This window comes from Chlorocebus sabaeus, chromosome 10, assembly GCF_047675955.1.
Source record: "Chlorocebus sabaeus isolate Y175 chromosome 10, mChlSab1.0.hap1, whole genome shotgun sequence".
Classification (NCBI taxonomy): Eukaryota; Metazoa; Chordata; class Mammalia; order Primates; family Cercopithecidae; genus Chlorocebus; species Chlorocebus sabaeus.
Window position 1 is genome coordinate 90,680,561 of NC_132913.1, and position 20,395 is coordinate 90,700,955.

General features: G+C 45.0%; 1 protein-coding gene and 1 pseudogene across 4 annotated transcripts in view; both read left to right on the forward strand.

The window, feature by feature from the left end:
• The first annotated feature begins 3,620 nt into the window (after nucleotides 1-3,620).
• CYP20A1 (cytochrome P450 family 20 subfamily A member 1) overlaps nucleotides 3,621-20,395 on the forward strand; it is a 66,851-nt gene continuing 50,076 nt past the window's right edge. Inside the window, exons 1-4 of one of the 4 annotated variants that reach the window (XR_005241466.2) lie at nucleotides 3,673-3,865; nucleotides 11,611-11,660; nucleotides 12,517-12,683; nucleotides 17,638-17,780. Coding sequence is in view for 3 of the 4 variants with exons in the window: in XM_007965911.3 (XP_007964102.1) it covers nucleotides 3,794-3,865; nucleotides 11,611-11,660; nucleotides 12,517-12,683; nucleotides 17,638-17,780 (432 nt within the window). In the remaining variant the exon portion in view is untranslated. Of the gene's footprint in view, nucleotides 3,866-11,610; nucleotides 11,661-12,516; nucleotides 12,684-17,637; nucleotides 17,781-20,395 lie in introns of all 4 variants that reach the window. The other 3 variants (XM_007965911.3, XM_038001721.2, XM_038001716.2) reach the window with 3 other exon arrangements.
• On the forward strand, nucleotides 8,675-9,439 carry LOC119625307 (peptidyl-prolyl cis-trans isomerase A pseudogene; annotated as a pseudogene).

The following is a 20,395-nucleotide window of genomic DNA, read 5'->3' on the forward strand; positions in this document are numbered from 1 at the left end:
GAGGGCAGTAGCACAACCATAGCTCACTATAACCTTGAACTCCTGGGCTCAAGTGAACTTCTGAGCCTCCCAGAGCCCTGGGATTATAGGCGTGAGCCACTGTGTGTGGCCCAAAAACAATTTTTTTTTTTTAAGATATGGAGTCTTGCTCTGTCTCCCAGGCTGGAGTGCAATGGCACGATCTCTGCTCACTGCAAGCTCTGTCTCCCGGGTTCACACCATTCTCCTGCCTCAGCCTCCTGAGTAGATGGGACTACAGGCGCCCGTCACCACGCCCGGCTAAATTTTTTTTTTTTTTTTGTATTTTTAGTAGAGACAGGGTTCCACCTCGTTAGCCAGGATGGTCTCGATCTCCTGACCTCGTGATCTGCCCACCTTGGCCTCCCAAAGTGCTGGGATGACAGGCGTGAGCCACTGCGCCCAGCCCCAAAAGTTATTTTTTAATTCAACATGAGTACATGTTGAAGAGAAGTATGACAGGTGATGAAGAAAATTACTTTCAAGGATAAAAATACTTTCATTAGAATAAAATTCTGTTGGATAAGTGCAATAAAAATAAGTTCAGAAAAAAGAACCATGGAAAATTTCCAGTTGTTTATGAAAAGTGTATGGATTTTTTGTTTTGTTTTGTTTTTGTCCAGGCTGGAATGCGGTGGCACCATCTTGCCTCACTGCAACTTCTGCCTCCTGGGTTCAACCGATTCTCCTGCCTCAGCCTCCTGAGAAGCTGGGATTACAGGCGCGTGCCACCACACGTGGCTAATTTTTGTATTTTAAGTAGAGGCGGGGTTTCACCATGTTGGTCAGGCTGATCTTGAAGTTCTGACCTCAAGTGATCCGCCCGCCTCAGCCTCCCAAAGTGCTGGGATTACAAGTGGAGCCACGGCACCCGGCCAAGTTTGTGTGTTTTTAAAAAAAGTCTGAGAGTTATCACATCACTATTATATTTCCATTCCTTTTCATACAATTAAAAGAGAGCTGCAACAATTTCAAAACGAGAATATTTATGTCAGAAATTTAATCCTTTAAAGTCAAGATTAAAATTTTAGATGTCAACACAAAAAATGTGTGAACGGATATAAATGTGTGTATATACATATTATATATATATATTTTTTGCATATATATAATGCTTTTAGGGAGTACCTAGGCAAAACGTTTTTAGGAACACAGGAAGAGGAGGTAGATGTCTAGTTTTAGAGACTCACTACAAAATATAGTGCCCTGCCCAATTTCTGGAATTTTTGTCTCTTTTTTACAGCCCTCAAAGTTCACAGAGTCTCAGGCTGTAGGTCAGTTTAGGGCTAAAAGAGAATTCTAGATATCCGGAAGGATTGGTACCTAAGATTATGGTTATATGGCTACTTTATGCACTTAAAACTCTTACGTTTGGCCGGGCGCGGTGGCTCACGCCTGTAATCCCAGCATTTTGGGAGGCCGAGCCGGGCAGATCACGAGGTCAGGAGTTAAAGACCAGCAGCCTGGCCAACATGGTGAAACCCGTCTCTACTAAAAATACAAAAATTAGCTGGACATGGAGGCGCGTGCCTGTAATCCCAGCTACTCCGGAGGCTGAGGCAGAATTGCTTGAACCTGGGAGGCGGAGGTTGCAGTGAGCCGAGATTGCGCCACTGCACTCCAGCGTGGGCTACAGAGGGAGACTCCGTCTCAAAAACAAACAAAACAAAACAAACAAACAAAAAAACTCTTACATTTACTGTTTTGAAAACCTATTGGGAACATCAGTTTGACAAGAAATATCTTTAAAATTCTAACAAGAGACTTAAAAAAGAACTTTGAACATACGACAGTTTAAAGCACATTTATATGCAGAGAAAGACTTAAAAATACAATTTCTGCCAAGTGAAATATTAAACAGCATGTTTCATTATATTTGCTATAGATGCCAGTAGAGTTGGCATTTTCTTTTCTTTTTTTTTTTTTTAGACAGAGTCTCGCTTTGTCGCCCAGACTGGAGTGCAGTGGCCGGATCTCAGCTCACTGCAAGCTCCGCCTCCCGGGTTTACGCCGTTCTCCTGCCTCAGTAGAGTAGCTGGGACTACAGACGCCCGCCACCTCGCCCGGCTAGGTTTTTGTATTTTTTAGTAGAGACGGGGTTTCATCGTGTTAGCCAGGATGGTCTCGATCTCCTGACCTTGTGATCCGCCCGTCTCGGCCTCCCAAAGTGCTGGGATTACAGGCTTGAGCCACCGCGCCCGGCCAGAGTTGGCATTTTCAATGAGGTGTTTCCTGCTTATGTAATAGTCGCTTATCATAGAAGCTGTAAAATCAATCTGGAATTTCTCTTGCCAAATTGCTGCCTGTTCTTGACATTTTATATTATTAAATATATAAAATCTATAAATACTTTTAGCACACTTTCACTAAAAGGAGCACTAGTAAGTAGCAGGCCTTGCCTTGTATTTCATTAGCCAAGTCAAAACTTCTGAGCCATGCGAAATAGAAAGAGGGGTCCTAGGGTATTTTATGCCCAGGGCAACGAATGCCAAATGCTGAAGTAGATAGCACTTATTCAGTTTTGCTAGGAGCTGTGCTAAGTGCTTTTCATAAAATATGTAAATTAACCTACAGGCAACTCCATGTGGTATTATTTTCACTGTTTTACCTAGAAGGAAATGGAAGCTTAGAAAACTCAAGCAATTTACCGAAAGTCAGAGTTAACAGAGCAAGGAAACCTGAACAGAGTGCAGCCTCCGCTCACCAGAAAGTGTCAAAGAATCACATTTACTAGTACTTCAGACACAAATTCTGCGAAACAAGGTGTATCTACTCTTGTTTTACTCCCAGACACTTCCCTGTCCCGGTTAGATCAGTGGTGGTTTTCATTCAAATATAAGTGTGTAACAGTGTCCCCGGGAGGGCTTTGTTAAAACAGATTGTTGTACGCGCCCCCTCCCTCCGCCCGCCCCGAGTGTTTGATTCAGTAGGTGTAGTTTGGGATCGAGAATCTTTCTATTTTCTTTTCCTTTTGTTTTGCTTTGTTTTTGAGACAGGGTCTCGCCCTGTCGCCCGGGTTGGAGTGCAGTCGTGCGATCTCGGCTCACTGTAGCCTCCAACTCCCCGGCTCAAGTGATCCTCCAGCCTCAGCCTCCGGAGTAGCTGGGGCCACGGGCGCGCGCCACTATGGCCGACGGATTTTTTTTTTTTTTTTTTTTTTTGTAGAGACGGGGGTCTCACTATGTTGCCCACGCTGGTCTCAAACTCCTGGGCTCAAGCGATCCTCCCGCTTCAGCCTCCCAAGGTGCTGGGATTACAGATGGAGCCACCGCGCCCGGCATCGATAATCTGCATCTCTAACGAGCTCCCGGGAGACGTCGATGCACCTGGTCCGGGGACCACTCTTCGAAAATCATTGGTTTAGAGGTTTTAATCCTGAATCCATTGGGAAAAGTGTTGGGCGGACAGACCACTGCTAACTCCTAACTTTTCTCAGAAACCTGGGCTCTGCATTCGCCAACAACTCGGTCCCAAGTCGCGGGCATATTCTGTCTGAAATCGTGTGCACCGCAATCCCCGCCTTGGGGTGGAGGCTGGCGCTAGGCGGCCTCAGCCTCCGCCTACTCCGCGCAGGAACCCGCGCCCCGGCTCCTCGGCGATCCATTGCTCTCTCCGCTGACGCCGGCCGCAGGTCTCGGTCACGCCCCCGGCGGCCCGTTGGTTCGCGGGTCCCGCGGGGTGCCCCCGCCCACACGCTGTGCCTTAAGTTGGGCCAGGCTGAGGCGCTGCTGCTCGAGCGGCCGATCCGAGACGTGGCTCCCTGGGCGGAAGAACCATGTTGGACTTCGCGATCTTCGCCGTTACCTTCTTGCTGGCATTGGTGGGAGCGGTGCTCTACCTCTACCCGGTGAGCGTCGTCTTGGCTTTCTGGGGCCCTGGGCACCGCCCCAGCCTCTCTGTCGCCCGCATCCAGGCCGACCTGCCCGCTGCGGGCCGCAGGGGGCGGGCCTGAGGGGAGGGCTCGGGATCCCTCCGGGGCTTCGGCGCGGGGACCGCACCCGGAGTCACGTGACGCCCCACCGGCAAGCGCTGAGAGCTACGTGGGCTGCGCCGCTACCCTTCAGGCGCCTGGCCAGGCGGGCTCTAGCTGCTGAGGAAAAACCCGCGCCTCTGCGGGCCGGTCTCACCTTGCCAGGCACCCCGCGCCACTCTCCAAGGCGGCTCTCAAGTACTTTGGGCGGCTTTTTGGCAATAACTCCGCCAAACCCAAATTTCATTTCCCGGTGTGTCGGAGGAGACTCCTGGGCGCGCCACTCCTTTCTCCTTTCTTGAGCATTCTGCCAGCACTTGTGTCTTCCTCCTTTCCTTCTGTCCGTCGATCTATCCTGACTGGAATCCAAAGTGCTCGAGGTCCAGGTCTTGCTCTTCTGAGGGGCTCCGGGGGCAAATGCTTCTCTCGGGAGAGCGCCGCGCTGCCGGTTCGGGTGCGAGCTTGCCTCGGCCGCTGCCGTCTCTCCGAGCCTCCTGTCCTCCTCTCTCCACTAGCCTCCTACCCCCAGAGAGGGAGGGTCTGAAAACAAAAGAGTTGATGGCTGAGGACCGTCTTTAAAACCTGTTCTACGCACTTTGGGAGACTGAGGCGGGCGGATCACGAGGTCAGGATATGGAGACCATCCTAGCCAACGTGGTTACACACCGTCTCTACTAAAAATACAAACATTAGCCAGGTGTGGTGGCGGGCGCCTGTAATCCCAGCTACTCAGGAGGCTGAGGCAGGAGAATCGCTTGAACCTGGGAGGCTGAGATTGCAGTGAGCCGAGATTGCACCACTGTACTCCAGCCTGCTGACAGAATGAGATTCCGTCTCAAAAAAAAAAACAAAAACAAAAAACAAAAAAAAAACACTTGTTCTACAAAGCAAGGTGGTGGTTTTACAGTGAAAGTTGAAAAGTAGCTGAACTGCTGGAATTGACCATACACCTTCTTAAATGTTCTTTTCCGAGCAGGTAAATGGATTAGACTGGAATCTTGCAACTGCACAATCAGGGACTTCCTGAAATCTTATTTTCTGAGAAACTAAACAATTTCAGTGGTTCTTGAATTTTTGGTGATTTTAAAATGATACTCTTCTTTGATCAGTTCATAGAAGCACACTGTTTATTCTTGGCACTAGATATATGCCAGATACGGTTCCATGTGCTGGGAATCCAGCCGTGAATAAACCGGACAGAAAATTCCTGACTCTTGGAATTTACTTCCTAGATAAGGGGAACAGACAATAAAAACAGATAATATAGGATTGTGCGTAGAAATAAAGTTGGGGATAGGTAGATTGTTATTTCAAAGTAGGATAGCCGGGAGCTAAGGAGACATTTCAGCAGAGACTGGAAGAAGGTGAAGGTGCAAGCCATTGAGGTGTCTGAGAAAGAGCATTCCGGGTCGAGGGAGCAGCAAATACAAACCCTCAGAGGGAGACCCGCCTGGTGTGTTCCTGGAAAGCAAGGGGACCAGTGTGGTTAGAATGTAGTAAATGAGGAAGAGACCAGAGGAGAGAAAGTCAGAAGGATGGGGGTGAAGGACAAATTTTAAATGACTTGTAAGGCTAGGCTTTTTTTTAATGGACTTTTGCTGTGTGCCACTGGAGGATTTCAGCCATTTGAAATTGGATAGAATTAAAATTTAATTTTATTAGATAAATTTTAAAAGAATCATTCTGGTTGCCAAGTCATGAATAGACTTGGGTCTCCAGGTAAGGATGGAAGCAAGCCGAGTAATTAGGAGGATATTATCATTTCAGTTTGGATCATGTTAGTAGTGGCAGAGATAATGAGAACTAGTCAGTTGTGAAGATAGTGCCAGTGGGCTTTCCCAGTGGATTGGATGTGAAATGTGAAAGAGAGGCATCAAGGAAAACACCAGTTATTTTTAGCCTGGTATCTGGAAGGATGGATTAATTCCAGGGAAGATCAGCGGTTTTGTTGTTGTTGGTTGTTCTTTAGTTTTGTTTTGGTGGGAGGTAGTGGGGATTTATAGAGATTAGGAGTTGGTTTTGGGTAGGCTAGGTTTGAGATGCCTGTTAACATCCAAGTGGAGATGTTGATGAGTAACTGAATATATGTCTTGAGTTTATGGGAAAAGTCCAGGCCGAAGATACACATTTGGGAGCTATCAATGTATAGACGGTATTTAAAGCGAGGAGAACTGGTTGCTATCTCCCAGACATTTAGATACAGGAGAGAAGAGGTCCCAGGGACCATACCCTGGATTCTCCAATGTTAGTGGTTGAGGAGAGAAACAAGAGCCAGCAAAGGAGACTGAGAAGGAGCAGCCACATAAATAGAAGGAAGCCAGATGTTTTAAGCAGAAGAGAAGCAGAAGAGGATAATCAGCTAAGTCAAATGCTGCAGATATGTCAAGTAAGTTAAGGCCTAAGAAATTAGTAACACTGGTAATCGTTTTTTTGTTTTGTTTTGTTTTGTTTCGTTTAAGAGACAGAGTCTCTCTCTTGCCCAGGCTGGAGTACAGTGGTACCATCATAGCTCATTGTAACCTCAAACTCCTGGCTCCAAGCGATCCTCCCACCTTAGCCTCTCAAGTTGCTGGGATTACATGCGCATGCCACTACACCTGGCTAATTTTTACATTTTTTATTTTTTGATACAAAGTCTTGCTCTGTCGCCCAGGCTGGAGTGCAGTGGCATGATCTCTGCTTACTGCAGCCTCTGCCTCCCAGGTTCAAGCAATTCTCCTGCCTCAGCCTCCCAAGTAGCTGGGACTGAAGGCACACACCACCACGCCCAGCTAATTTTTTTATTTTTTAGTAGAGACAAGATTTCACTATGTTGGCCAGGCTGGTCTCAAACTCCTGACCTCAAGTGATCTGCCCACCTTGGCCTCCCAAAGCACTGGGATTACAGGCATGAGCCACCGCACCCAATCTAATTTTTAAATTTTTTTATAGAAATGGGGTCCCACTATGTTGCCCAGGCTGGTCTTGAACTTCTGGGCTGAAGTGATCCTCCTGCCTCAGTCTTCCAAAGATCCAGGATTACAGGCATGAGCCACTGCAACAATTGTAATCTTAAGAAGAGTGGTTTCATGTAATTGGGGTGATAAACCTAAATGGGTGGATTCAGAGATACCAAGTATAGATAGCTTTTTAGAGTTTGGCGGTAAAGGGTGCTGGTAACTAGAGAGGGAAGTGAGGTGACGAAACTCTTAAGGTAGGAGAAATTACATTATGCTGATGAGGGCTGTCAAGTCATGAAGGAGAAGCTGATGATGTAAGAAACTTATGGCCAGCACAGTGACTCAAGCCTATAATCCCAGCACTTCGGGAGGCTAAGGTGGGAGGATTGCTTGAACTCAGGAGTTTGAGACTAGACTGAGCATTATAGTAAGACCCTGTCTCTAAAAAAATAAATAAGTAAATAAATAAATTAGGCATGGTGGTGAGTATCTGTGGTCCCTGGTCCCAGCTACTTGGGAGGCTGAAGCAGGAGGATCGCTTGAGCCTGGGAGATCGAGGCTGCAGTGAGCCAAGGTGGCGCCATTGCACTCCAGACTGGGTGACAGAGTGAGACCATGTCTCAAAAAAAAAAAAAAGCTTAGGTTCCATGGTCTGTTACTATAATCACTCCTTTGCATACACCTTCAACTCCTTTGCCCTGTATCCTTTGTCATAATCATCTAGCAAACCCTAATTGTGATTAAATCCAATGCTCTGTCAATTCTGCCCCTGAACCCACACAGCTGGGAAAAAAAAAAAAAAAAAAAAAAAGAAAAAGGCGGAAAAGAACACAGCCATACTGACTAGTCTCATTTTAAATTCATGAACCTTAAGTGGGGTGTCTGGAAATCACCTGGTGTATCCAGTCTCCAAATCTTCCAGATAACTTTTCATTCCTTCCCTGTCTTCAAATCTTCTGCCTTCACCAATAACTGATAATTTCTTTTTTGTTTTTTTGAGGCGGAGTCTTACTCTGTCACCCAGGCTGGAGTGCAATGGTGTGGTCTTGGCTCACTGCAACCTCCACCTTCCGGGTTCAAGCGATTCTCCCACCTCATCCTCCTGAGTAGCTGGGACTACAGGCGCGTGCCACCACATCTGGCTAATTTTTGTATTTTTAGTAGAGATGGGGTTTCACTATGTTGGCCAGGCTGGTCTTGAACTCCTGACCTCGTGATCTGCTCTCGCCTCCCTCCCTCCTTCCCTCCCTCCCTCCCTTCCTTCCTTTCTTCTCTCCCTCCCTCTCCCACCTCCCTCCCTCCCTCCCTGCTTGCTTGCTTTCTCTCTCTCTCTCTCTCCCTCCCCCTCCCTCCCTCCCTCCCTCCCTCTCTCTTTCTTTCTCTCTTTCTCTCTGTCTCCCTTTCCTTTCCTGTCCTGTCCTGTCCTGTCCTTTCCTTTTTTTCTTTTGACAGAGTCTCGCTCTGTCTCCCAGGCTGGAGTGCAGTGACATGATCTCGACTCACTGCAACCTCCGCCTCCTGGGCTCAAGAGATTCTCTGCCTCTGCCTCCTGAGTAGCTGGGATTACAGCGCCCACCACCACGCCCTGCTAATTTTTGTACTTTTAATAGAGACAGGGTTTCAACATGTGTGCCAGGCTGGTTTTGAACTCCTGACCTCAAGTGATCCACCCACCTTGGCCTCCCTAAGTGCTGGGATTACAGGCATGAGCCACTGCTCCTGGCCTCTTTTTTTGAAACAGGGTCGGCTTTGCAGACGCTGCCGCCGAGGAAAGTCCTGTACTACTAGCCATGGTCAACCCTACTGTGTTCTTCGACATTGCCGTCGACGGTGAGCCCTTGGGCCGCGTGTCCTTCGAGCTGTTTGCAGACAAGATTCCAAAGACAGCAGAAAATTTTCGTGCTCTGAGCACTGGAGAGAAAGGATTTGGTTATAAGGATTCCTGCTTTCACAGAATTATTCCAGGGTTTATGTGTCAGGGTGGTGACTTCACACGCCATAATGGCACTGGTGGCAAGTCCATCTATGGGGAGAAATTTGAAGATGAGAACTTCATCCTAAAGCATACAGGTCCTGGCATCTTGTCCATGGCAAATGCTGGACCCAACACAAATGGTTCCCAGTTTTTCATCTGCACTGCCAAGACTGAGTGGTTGGATGGCAAGCATGTGGTCTTTGGCAAAGTGAAAGAAGGCATGAATATTGTGGAGGCCATGGAGCGCTTTGGGTCCAGGAATGGCAAGACCAGCAAGAAGATCACCATTGCTGACTGTGGACAACTCGAATAAGTTTGACTTGTGTTTTATCTTAACCACCAGACCATTCCTTCTGTAGCTCAGGAGAGCACCCCTCCACCCCATTTGCTCGCAGTATCCTAGAATCTTTGTGCTCTCGCTGCAATTCCCTTTGGGTTCCATGTTTTCCTTGTTCTCTCCCATGCCTAGCTGGATTGCAGAGTTAAGTTTATGATTATGAAATAAAAACTAAGTAACAAAAAAAAAAAAAAAAGAAAAAGAAACAGGGTCTCACTCTGTCACCCAGGCTGGAGTGCAATGATGTGACCTTGGCTTACTGCATCCTCGACCTCCCAGGCTCAAGTGATCCTTCTGCTTCAGTCTCCTGAGTAGCTAGGACTACAGCGCTAACCACTGCACCTGGTGAATTTTTTGTACTTTTTAGAGAGACAGGGTTTCGCCACATTGCCCAAGCTGGTCTCAAACTCCTGGACTCAAATGATCATCCTGCCTTGGCCTCACAAAGTACTGGGATTACTGATGCAAACTATCACACCTGGCCTATTTCATTGAAAAAATAAAACCAATCTGGAGATAATCTCCACACCACCCTGCCTATCTGCCTAAATGTGTGCCCTTATATTCCATGTTCCCTCCTATTACTGTGAACTGGCTATGCTCCCAATTAAATGTCCCCCCCCATCTCTTCACTCCTGTACTAGATCTCCTACCTTCCCACCCACTCAAGAAAATGGGTCCGGCACAGCAGTTTTTTGTTTCCTTTTTTTTTTTTTTTTTTTTTTTTTTTTGAGACAGAGTCTCACTCTGTCACCCAGGCTGAAATGCAGTGGTGCAATCACAGCTCACTGCAACCTCCGCCTCCTAGGTTCAAGCGATTCTCATGCCTCAGCCTCCTAAGTAGTTGGGACTACAGGAGTGTGCCACCATGCCCAGCTAATTTTTGTATTTTTAGTTCAGACGGGGTTGCCATGTGTGTCAGGCTGGTGTTGAACTCCTGACCTCAAGTGATCATCCACCTCAGCCTCTGAAAGTGCTAGAATTACAGGCAGGAGGTGCTGCGCCCTGCCAAGCACAGCAATTTTCTTCTGTTTCTTGCATCATCATGATGAAACTCTTAGAATGGACCTTGATTTTTTTTTTTTTAAAGCCAAACCAGCTGGGACCATATATAAACTTAGAACAAAGAAAGAAAAATATACTGGGTATGTGTTACTTGATGTAGAGTGTGTATTAAATGCTTTAAACACCTTAGTTTAATTGACACAGAGGAAGAATAATACCCTGAATGAAATCTTTTTTTTTTTTTTTTTTTTTTTTTTTTATGAGACAGAGTTTTGCTCTGTCACCCAGGCTGGAGTTCAGTGGCGTGATCTCAGCTCACTGCAAGCTCCACTTCCTGGGTTCACGCCATTCTCCTGCCTCAGCCTCCCAAGTAGCCGGGACTACAGGCGCCTGCCACCATGCCCGGCTAATTTTTTGTACTTTTAGTAGACATGGGATTTCACCATGTTAGCCAGGATGGTCTCGATCTCCTGACCTCATGATCTGTCTGCCTTGGCCTCCCAAAGTGCTGGGACTACAGGCATGAGCCACTGCACCCGGCCGTTTTTTTTTTTTTTTTTTTTTTTTTTTTTTTTTGAGATGGAGTCTTGCTCTGTCGCCCAGGCTGTAGTGCAGTGGCACGATCTCGGCTCACTGCAACCTCTGCCTCCTGGGTTCAAACAGTTCTCCTGCCTCAGCCTCCCGAGTAGCTGGGACTACAGGTGTGTGCCACCACGCCCAGCCAGTTTTTTATATTCTTAGTAGAGAAGGGGTTTCACTGTTAGCCAGGATGGTCTTGATCTCCTGACTTCGTGATCTGCCCTCTTCAGCTTCCCAAAGTGCTGGGCTTACAGGCCTGAGCCACCGCGCCTGGCCGAAATAATTCTTTAAAAAAAAAAAAAAAATTCACTTTAAGTTCAGGGGTACAAGGGCAGGTTTGTTATATAGGTAAACTTGTATCATGGGGGTTTGTTGTATAGATTATTTCATCACCCAGGTAATTATTAAACCTAGTACCCATTAGCTGTTTTTCCTGATCCTCTCACCTTCTGAAAGGCCCCAGCATGTATTGTTCCTCTCTATGTGTCCATGTGTTCTCATCATTTAGCTCCCACTTCTAAGTGAGAACATGTAGTAGTTGGTTTTCTGTACCTGTATTAGTTTGCTAAGGAAAATGGCCTCCATCTCCATCTATATCCCTGCAAAGGACATGGAAATCATTCTTTTCATGCAAAGAATCCCTTTTTTTGTATTTTAATATGGAAATGATTTCTTAGATTCAACTTAATTGGAAAGCCATTATTTAAGGTCCTGCAGATATCTTGGTGAAACACATCTTACTTATGGGTTATATGATAATTCATTATTATAAACTTTTTTTTTTAAGGCTTTCAGACAAGCTGCAGGAATTCCGGGGATTACTCCAACTGAAGAAAAGTGAGTAATTATTTTCTTGGAATTCAGTAGAGTTAATTCTTCATTATTGATATCAAGACAAAACCATATTTTTAGCCAATCATGGTAGCTCTTGCCAGCTACTGAGGAGGTTGAGGTGGAAGATCGCTTGAGGTCAGGAGTTTAATGCTGCAGTGAGCTATAATTGTGTCACTGCACTCTAGCCTAGGTGACAGAGCCAGACTGTGTTTCTAAAAGATAAATAAATAAAAAGAAAACTAAGGTTATTTTGTGGTAGGACTAGGGAGACAGATGGAATAGAGTAGGTAGTTCAGAAGACAAACCAAAATGATAAGCCATATTTTTAGATTACTCATCTTATTCAATTCATTTCCTTTGATTGCTCTACATTTACCTTGGCAGGTAACCTAAACTTTGTTAACAGAAAAGAGAGTCGTGTAAATCAAAACATTTCATTGCTTTCACTTCCCCTTGCCAGAGAAAGCTGAAAAGAAGATTAAGATAGAAGGAAAGAAGGAAAAGATCGCCATAGCTAATCTGATGATTTTCACCAGCTGATGATGTCCGTTGTCATCTCAGAATTAGGTGCTGGGAAAGTGGGATAGTTTCCAGTATCTAAGTCAGATGTTCCTATGGAGCTTTCTTATTTGGTTTGAAGTGTTAAGAATTCTTAAAATATCAGACAAATCCATATCTAAATATAACTATAGAAATATAGCAAGAAGGCAAATATAATTGAGTTTTGGATTTTGGACTAATTTGAATTTCATGAACCTTTGTTTTCATTTATTGACACAGTTAATTCAGAGTCAACTGTTGTTTTTCTGATTTTTCCAAGTTAAATTGATGATTTTGTCAAATGTTACTCTTTTGCCAGAGATGGTAATCTTCCAGATATTGTGAATAGTGGAAGTTTGCATGAGTTCCTGGTTAATTTGCATGAGAGATATGGGCCTGTAGTCTCCTTCTGGTTTGGCAGGCGCCTCGTGGTTAGTTTGGGCAGTGTTGATGTACTGAAGCAGCATATCAATCCCAATAAGACATGTAAGTTTCATTTTCTTTTTAATTACCTGATCCTTACCTTTTAAGAATGAATGTTTAGCCTGGGTACGGTGGCTTATGCCTGTAATCCCAACACTTTGGGAGGCCGAGGTGGGTGGATCACTTGAGGCCAGGAGTTCGAGACCAGCCTGGCCAACATGGTGAAACCCCTTCTCTATTAAAAATACAAACACTAATCGGGTGTGGTGGCACATGCCTGTAATCCCAGCTACTTGGGAGGCTGAGGCATGAGAATCTCTTGAACCCAGGAGGCGGAGGCTGCAGTGAGCCAAGATTGTGCTGCTGTACTCCAGCCTGGGCGACAGAGCGAGACTGTGTCTCAAAATAAAAAAAGAATGAATGTTTATAAATAAAGAACTGTATATATACATTGTTCTTGGATAGGAATAGCCAACATTTATTGAATGCTTTGTACTATGTGCTAGGTACTGTGCTGAAGTCTTATTAACTCATTTAAGATAGTATTTTAAATAATTGTGTTTTTCCTTAATTTATAAGCATATATGATAAAATCTCAGTGTAAATTCCAACAGGATTTTTTTGGGACCCTGAAAAAATAGTTCCAAGGTGTATCTGGAAGAGTAAATGTACATAAGCAGCCAGGAAACAATCCTAAAAAGAGTATTAATGGGCTGGGCATGGTGGCTCATGCCTGTAGTCTCAGCACTTTGGGAGGCCGAGGCAGGTGGATCATGAGGTCAGGAGATTGAGACCATCCTGGCCAACATGGTAAAACCTTGTCTCTACTAAAAATACAAAATTAGTTAAGCATGGTGGTGTGTGCCTGTAGTCCCAGCTACTCGGGAGGCTGAGGCAAGATAATTGCTTGAACCTGGGAGGTGGAGGTTGCAGTGAGCTGAGATTGTGCCACTGCACTCCAGCCTGGGCAACAGAGTAAGACTCTGTCTTCCAAAAAAAAGAATATTGATGAGGGAAATACTTGTACCATCAGTTAGTATAGAGTATTATAAAGCTAGATTAATTTAAAGAACCTTGTACTGGCCATGCGCAGTGGCTCATACCTATAATCCCAATGCTTTAGGAGGCCAAGGTGGGATGATCACTTGAGCCCAGGAGTTCAAGGCCAGTCTGGGCAACATAGTGAGACCCCATCTCTACAAAAAATACAAAAATTAGCCAGATGTGATACATGTGTCTGTAGACCTGCTACTTGGAAGGCTGAGGTGGGAGGATTGCTTGAGTTCAGGAGATTGAGGCTTCAGTGAGCCAAGGTTGTGCCACTTTACTTCAGCCAGGCAGCCAGGGGACAGGGCAAGAACCTGTCTCTTAAAAAAAAAGAATCTCCTGGCTGGGCATGATGGCTCCTGCCTGTAGTCCCAGCACTTTGGGAGGCCAAAGCAGGCTGATCACCTGAGGTCAGGATTTCGAGACCAGCCTGGCCAACATGGTGAAACCCTGTCTCTACTAAAAATACAAAAATTAGCCAGGCCTGGTAATGTGTGCCTGTAATCTCAGCTACTTGGGAGACTGAGGCAGGATAATCTCTTGAACCCAGGAGGCAGAGGTTGCAGTGAGCTGAGATCACACCACTGCATTCCAGCCTGGGTGACAGAGAGAGACTCCATCTCAAAATAGACTCTCATGCTATGGTCAGGCTAGGCAAACAGATGTAAAAGAGTGGAGAGTTCAGAAGACAAACCAAATATATATGATAAAGATAGTATTTTATGACAAAAGGGAAAAGTAATAAATGGTTTGGGGAATATGGGTTAGCTATTTGTAAAAAATAAATCTCAATCCATGCCTTATTCTATTCCTCGCCCCCCGCCCTTTGCCTAGGCTAGAGCGCAGCAGTGCTATCATAGCTCACTGTATAACCTACAACTCCTGGGCTCAAGCAATCCTCCCACCTCAGCCTCCTGAGTAGGTGAGACTATAGGCATGCAACACCATGTCTGACGAATTTATTTACTTTTTAGTGGAGATGAGGTCTCGCTACATTGCCCAGGCTGGCCTCCAACTCCTAGACTCAAGTGATTCTCCCACCTCTGCCCTCCAAAATGCTGGGATTATAGGTGTGAGCCACTTCACCTGGCCTCTGCCTTATTTCTTATATCAAAATAAATTATAGATGATTAAAATATCAGGTCATAAAGGTAATACAAGAAAACATGGTTAAATATTAAATTTTTTCTCTTTGGTTGGAGATAATGTAGATAAACCTCTTCTTACAATGGTAAAAGATCTAGGAGCTGTAAAACACAAGTTAGATAAATCTGTCCACATAAAAATGAAAAATTTTAGTATAATAACAAATACTTTGATTGGATGTGGTAGCACATACCTGTAGTCCCAGCTACTCAGGACGCTGAGGTGGGAAGATCGCTTGAACCCAAGAGTTGAAGACCAGTCTGGGAGACACATTGAGACTGTCTCTAACTTAAAAAACAAAGTCAAAATCACCTTGAGAGAGGAAGAAAGAGAGATAGTAAAATGTTGGCCACTCATTGCTACACCTGATGTGTAGTAATTGATTACCATATTTTTGTTAAATAAAAAGGCACCATGACAAAGTTTAAAAGAGAAATGGAAAAGTAATTTACCACCAATATGTTAAATATATATAGTACTTAAAAACTAATAAGAAAAAATAAGCCAGGCGTGGTACCTTACGCCTGTAATCTCAGCACTTCGGGAGACTAAGGTGGGCAGATCACCTGAGGTCAGGAGTTTGAGACCAGCCTGGCCAACATGGTGAAACCCCATCTCTACTAAAAATACAAAAATTAGCTGAGCATGGTGGCAGATACCTGTAATCCCAGCTACTTGAGAGGCTGAGGCAGGAAAATCGCTTGAACCTGTGAGGAGGAGGTTGCAGTGAGCCAAGATCGTGCCATTGCACTCCAACCTGGATGACAGATGGAGACTCTATCTCAAAAAAGAAAATGCCCTTTTAGAAAAATAGGGAAAAACAAGGTTATTAAGAAAGGAGTAAACAAATTTAAAGATTTCAGCCTCACTAATATTCAGTTGGGTACAAATAAAAATGAGAAATTGGCCGGGCACAGTGGCTCAAGCCTGTAATCCCAGCACTTTGGGAGGCGGAGGCAGGTGGATCACAAGGTCAGGAGATCGAGACCACAGTGAAACGCCATCTCTACTGAAAATACAAAAAAAATTAGCCGAGCGTGTTGGGCGCCTGTAGTCCCAGCTACTAGGGAGGCTGAGGCAGGAGAATGGCGTGAACCCGGGAGGCGGAGCTTGCAGTGAGCCGAGATCGCGCCACTGCACTCCAGCCTGGGCGACAGAGCGAGACTCCGTCTCAAAAAAAAAAAAAAAAAAAAGAAATTTTACTTATCTCCCTAGAAGAGATGAAGAATACTGGCAGAATGCATTGTCCATGAGGGAATGGGGAGTCACGTGGTGTACATGTGCTATACAGCTCTCTGGAGAAAAAGTTGACAGTAACCATTGACCTAACAATAATATCTTAAGAAGTTGATACATAAATTGATAATCACAGATGTGAGAAAATGTTTATATTAGCATTGTTTATAAAAAATATTTGAAGCAACCTAAATATCAATGGCTGAATAAATGAATACTTTCAGGCCTGAATATGATGATGTAGACTGGTTTTATCAGATACTTATATAGCAATTATGATATCTCAGCACTATTCCAAGCCCTTTACAAATACTAACTCATTTAATTCTCAGAACAACTTCATGAAGAGGGTATTATGGTTATCCCTTTTTTGCAGAAGAGAAACCTGAGGCACAGAGAGGTTAAGTTACTTGCCTAAGGTCACAGCTAATTAGTGATGGAGCTAGGACTTGAAGTCAGGCAGTCTGTTTCAAGATTGTACTTTTGTAGAACAAGGATCTCTGAGGAAGAAAAAAAAAGATTGTGCTTTTAATTACTAGGCTTTGTACAACAAGTAAAGATGGCTCTGTTGGGGAATATAATGAGGAAAACCAGAATGGTCTCTGCTCCTATGGAGTTTCTAGGCTAATGTTGGAGAGTGAGGGAAGTATGTAAACATCCAAATTATCACACTAATGAACTGAGAGAAGTGCTCTGAAAGAGGGGAATGTAGTTCTTTGTGAAATCTGACAGATTTTTCTGTCTCTCTCTCTGTTAAGAAATGTTAACAGCTGTGAAAAATGTCTAAAATATTAACAGTATCTCTGATGCATTTTGCTGTCTTTTCTGTATTGTTTGAATTGTTTTTACAATGACAGTGTATCTTTGTATGCGTGTGAAAACAATAGTCATTAAAGAAACAAGAATTGGAGAAAATAAATTTTTGAATTCAGCTAAATAATTTTACTGTAATACTTGATAACCACAAACCACAAACTTAGTAGCCATTTTGCTGTAAAATCAGGGGAATGTGCTTTTTTTAAAAAAATTTGAAGACATTATAGTTATGTAGGCCAGTATTAATGACTTAACAGTGGAATTCCCAGTCAGGATATTGTGTTCTTGCCAATTTTCACCGACTCTTAAATTGTTCGTATTTTAAAAACAGTCTGCCAGGCACAGCAGCTCGTTCCTGTAATCCCAGCACTTTGGGAGACTGAGGCAGGCGGATCACTTGAGGTCAGAAGTTTGAGACCAGCCTGACTAACGTGTTGAAACCCCATCTCTACTAAAAGTACAAAATTAGCCAGGAGTGTTGGCACATGCCTATAATCCTAGCTACTTGGGAGGCTGAGGCAGGATAATTGCTTTAACCTGGGAGGCAGAGGTTGCAGTGAGCCAAGATCACGACATTGCACTCCAGCCTAGGCAAGAAAAGTGAAATTCTGTCTAAAAAATAATAATAATAAAAAATAAAAATAGTTAAGGGAATTATGAAAAACAGTTGCCATGCTTTCAGCTATAATTCTTTACCTCCCTGATCTCTTGTTCTCTTACAGGACATCTTTTTGAGCGATTATTTTGATACAGAAATATTTGTCTGTTTCAGCGGACCCTTTTGAAACCATGCTGAAGTCATTATTAAGGTATCAATCTGGTGGTGGCAATGTGAGTGAAAACCACATGAGGAAAAAATTGTCTGAAAATGGTGTGACTAATTCTCTGAAGAGTAATTTTGCCCTCCTCCTAAAGGTAAGGTGATAAGTAATTTGGTTTAGTGTTCTACCACATAAATAATAGTATTTTTTTTTTTTGAGTATTGATATGTACTGTCTTTGCTACTCTTTTCTTTCCTGTCTCTCTAAGCTAATTTTATTCTCCTGAAATTAAAAACAACAAAACACACAACACACAAAAGAAAACAAAAATCTTAACATCCAGACTCACTGTATAAGTTGGAATGATGAGAGTACAGAGCACCTGGAGTTTTCTGTATGTATGTGTATATACGTATATATACACACCTGTATATATGTATATGTACACATATATAGTGCACAAAATATATACGTATATGTATGTATTTTATTGTTGTTTAGACAGAGTCTCGCTCTGTCACCCAGGCTGGAGTGCAGTGGTGTGATCTCAGCTCACTGCAACCTCCGCCTCCCAGGTTCAAGCAATTCTCGTGCCTCAGCTTCCCTAGTAGCTGGGATTACAGGTGTGCACCACCGTGCCTGGCTAATTTTTGTGTTTTTAGTAGAGGCAGGGTTTCACCATGTTGGCCAGGTTGGTCTTGAACTCCTGACCTCAAGTTATCTACCCACCTCTGCCTCCCAAAGTGCTCCATGATAGGAGTTTTCAGATGCTGCTTGGTGTAATGTAATGGGGAGCCGAGCAAGAAGACACGAGGCAGATGAGAACTGAGGTTGCCTTTATTGGGCTCGCCAGCGAGGTTCATCAGTCCACTAGGAGGAGGACTGAGGAAGTTGCGCTTGGGACAGGTATCCGGGGGCCTTTTATAGGGCGAGGTAGGCGGGGTTTGTAGGTTTCGGTTTTTCCTGAGTTAGGTTTCGATTTCTGAGGAATGACGTGTCCAGGAGCTTGCGCAGAGCAGGGGTTTTTTGGCGGGCGCGGGCTTTTTCGCGGGCTGAGAGTCTTAGCAGGAAGTGAAGGGCGGGAAGTCCTAACAAAGGGCCTGCCATGCCGGGTGATACCGCCATGTTGGGTCTAGATTCCTGCCTAACACTTGGCTTTGGAGAGTTCCTTATTCCCACTACAACTCTGAGCTGTAGGGCAACTCCTATTAGCCGTATGCAGATCACCACTAGTCTTAGTCGGCCCCACACTTTCTTGGAGCACACAGTCCCTGGTAAGAGATCTGTGACTCCCCACTTCTCAGCTGATGAGCCTAATTAGGCCCCTCCATTCACACACTTTCACACACTTCCCCACTCCTAGTTCCTGTGTTCGTAGTTGGGGTGGTGAGAGTGGCCACCCAGTTTCCCAGTTGGCGTGGCGAGCCACTCTTGTCACCTCCAGTTTCCTAGTTGGGGTGGCGAGCCACTCTCGCCACTTCCAGTTTCCTTTTCGTAACTCAGCGAGCCACTCTCAAGTCCTGTGTTGGTTCAGGTGTGAGCCACTCTCGTCGCCCCGAGCCCCTCTGGGTCAGAATATTCGGCACACCCCAGGAGGTGATCAGGCTCCTCTTTTGTCCCCATGGGTCCTGCCTTGGGCCCCAAAGCCTTACTGTGGTTCCTGAAGCGTGCTGTTTCTGAAATCGTCCTGTAGCCCCTCTTTAGGTTCTGCTGTGCTGCTGAGCAGGGGTGCCAGGTCAGGGGAGAGCTGATCTCCCCTATGGGCTGAAGTTCTCCCGGCAGCGCCTGGGGTCACAGGTCTCCCCTGGCCCAGGGCTCCAGCCCCCAGAGGCAAAGGAGACAGTAAACCTGCCATCTCGGGTCCCTTTGTGGCCACCAAAAATGTTGCAGGGAACTGAGGACCAGAGAGACTGATATGGAGAACAGGAGGATTGTTTATTTTAAGGTACGCACCGGCTCAGTAGATTCGCATCCAAAAAACTGAACTGAACAAAGACAGAGCGGGGTTTTTATAAGCGGACTTACAGAAGCAAAAGAAAAGCAGTTAATCATACAGTGACAGGTCACATAATCTATATCGTAACGTAACTTGTGACCTTGCATAGCTGGTGACCTTGTAGCTGTATTGAAAGAAAAACAATAACTGACTAAATACAGACATTTGTAATACATAATCATGCTTAAGAAGCCAGGGAAAGGAGTAACAGTAAAAAAAAAAGGTCTCTTTCTCTTTTTTTCCTTCTTTTAACCTTGCTCCAAATGGGGGTGGTGGTGTCTGGAGCCTTATCCTTTGGCCTTGGCTTTCCGGACAGTGTTATCTTATAACTGTCCTTGAAGTGAGCTTGCTGGGCAGAGAAAAACTTGTTCTTTTTTCTTTTCTTTTTTCTTTTCCTTTTCCTTTTCCTTTTCCCTCCCCTCCCCTTCTAACTTCCCTTCCCTTCCCTTCCCTTCCCTTCCCTTCCCGTCTCGTCCCCCCCTCCCTTCCCCTCCCCTCCCTTCCTTTCCTTTTCCTTTTCTTTCTTTTCAGATGGAGTCTCACTCTGACGCCCAGGCTGGAATGTAGTGGCCTGATCTCCGCTCACTGCAACCTCCGCCTCCTGGGTTCAAGCAGTTCTCTGCCTCAGCCTCCTGAGTAGCTGGGAATACAGGCACCCGCCTCCATGCCTAGCTCATTTTTTTTATTGTTAGTAGAGACGGGGTGTCACCATCTTGGCCAGGCTGGTCTTGAACTCCTGACCTTGTGATCCACCCCCTCAGCCTCCCAAAGTG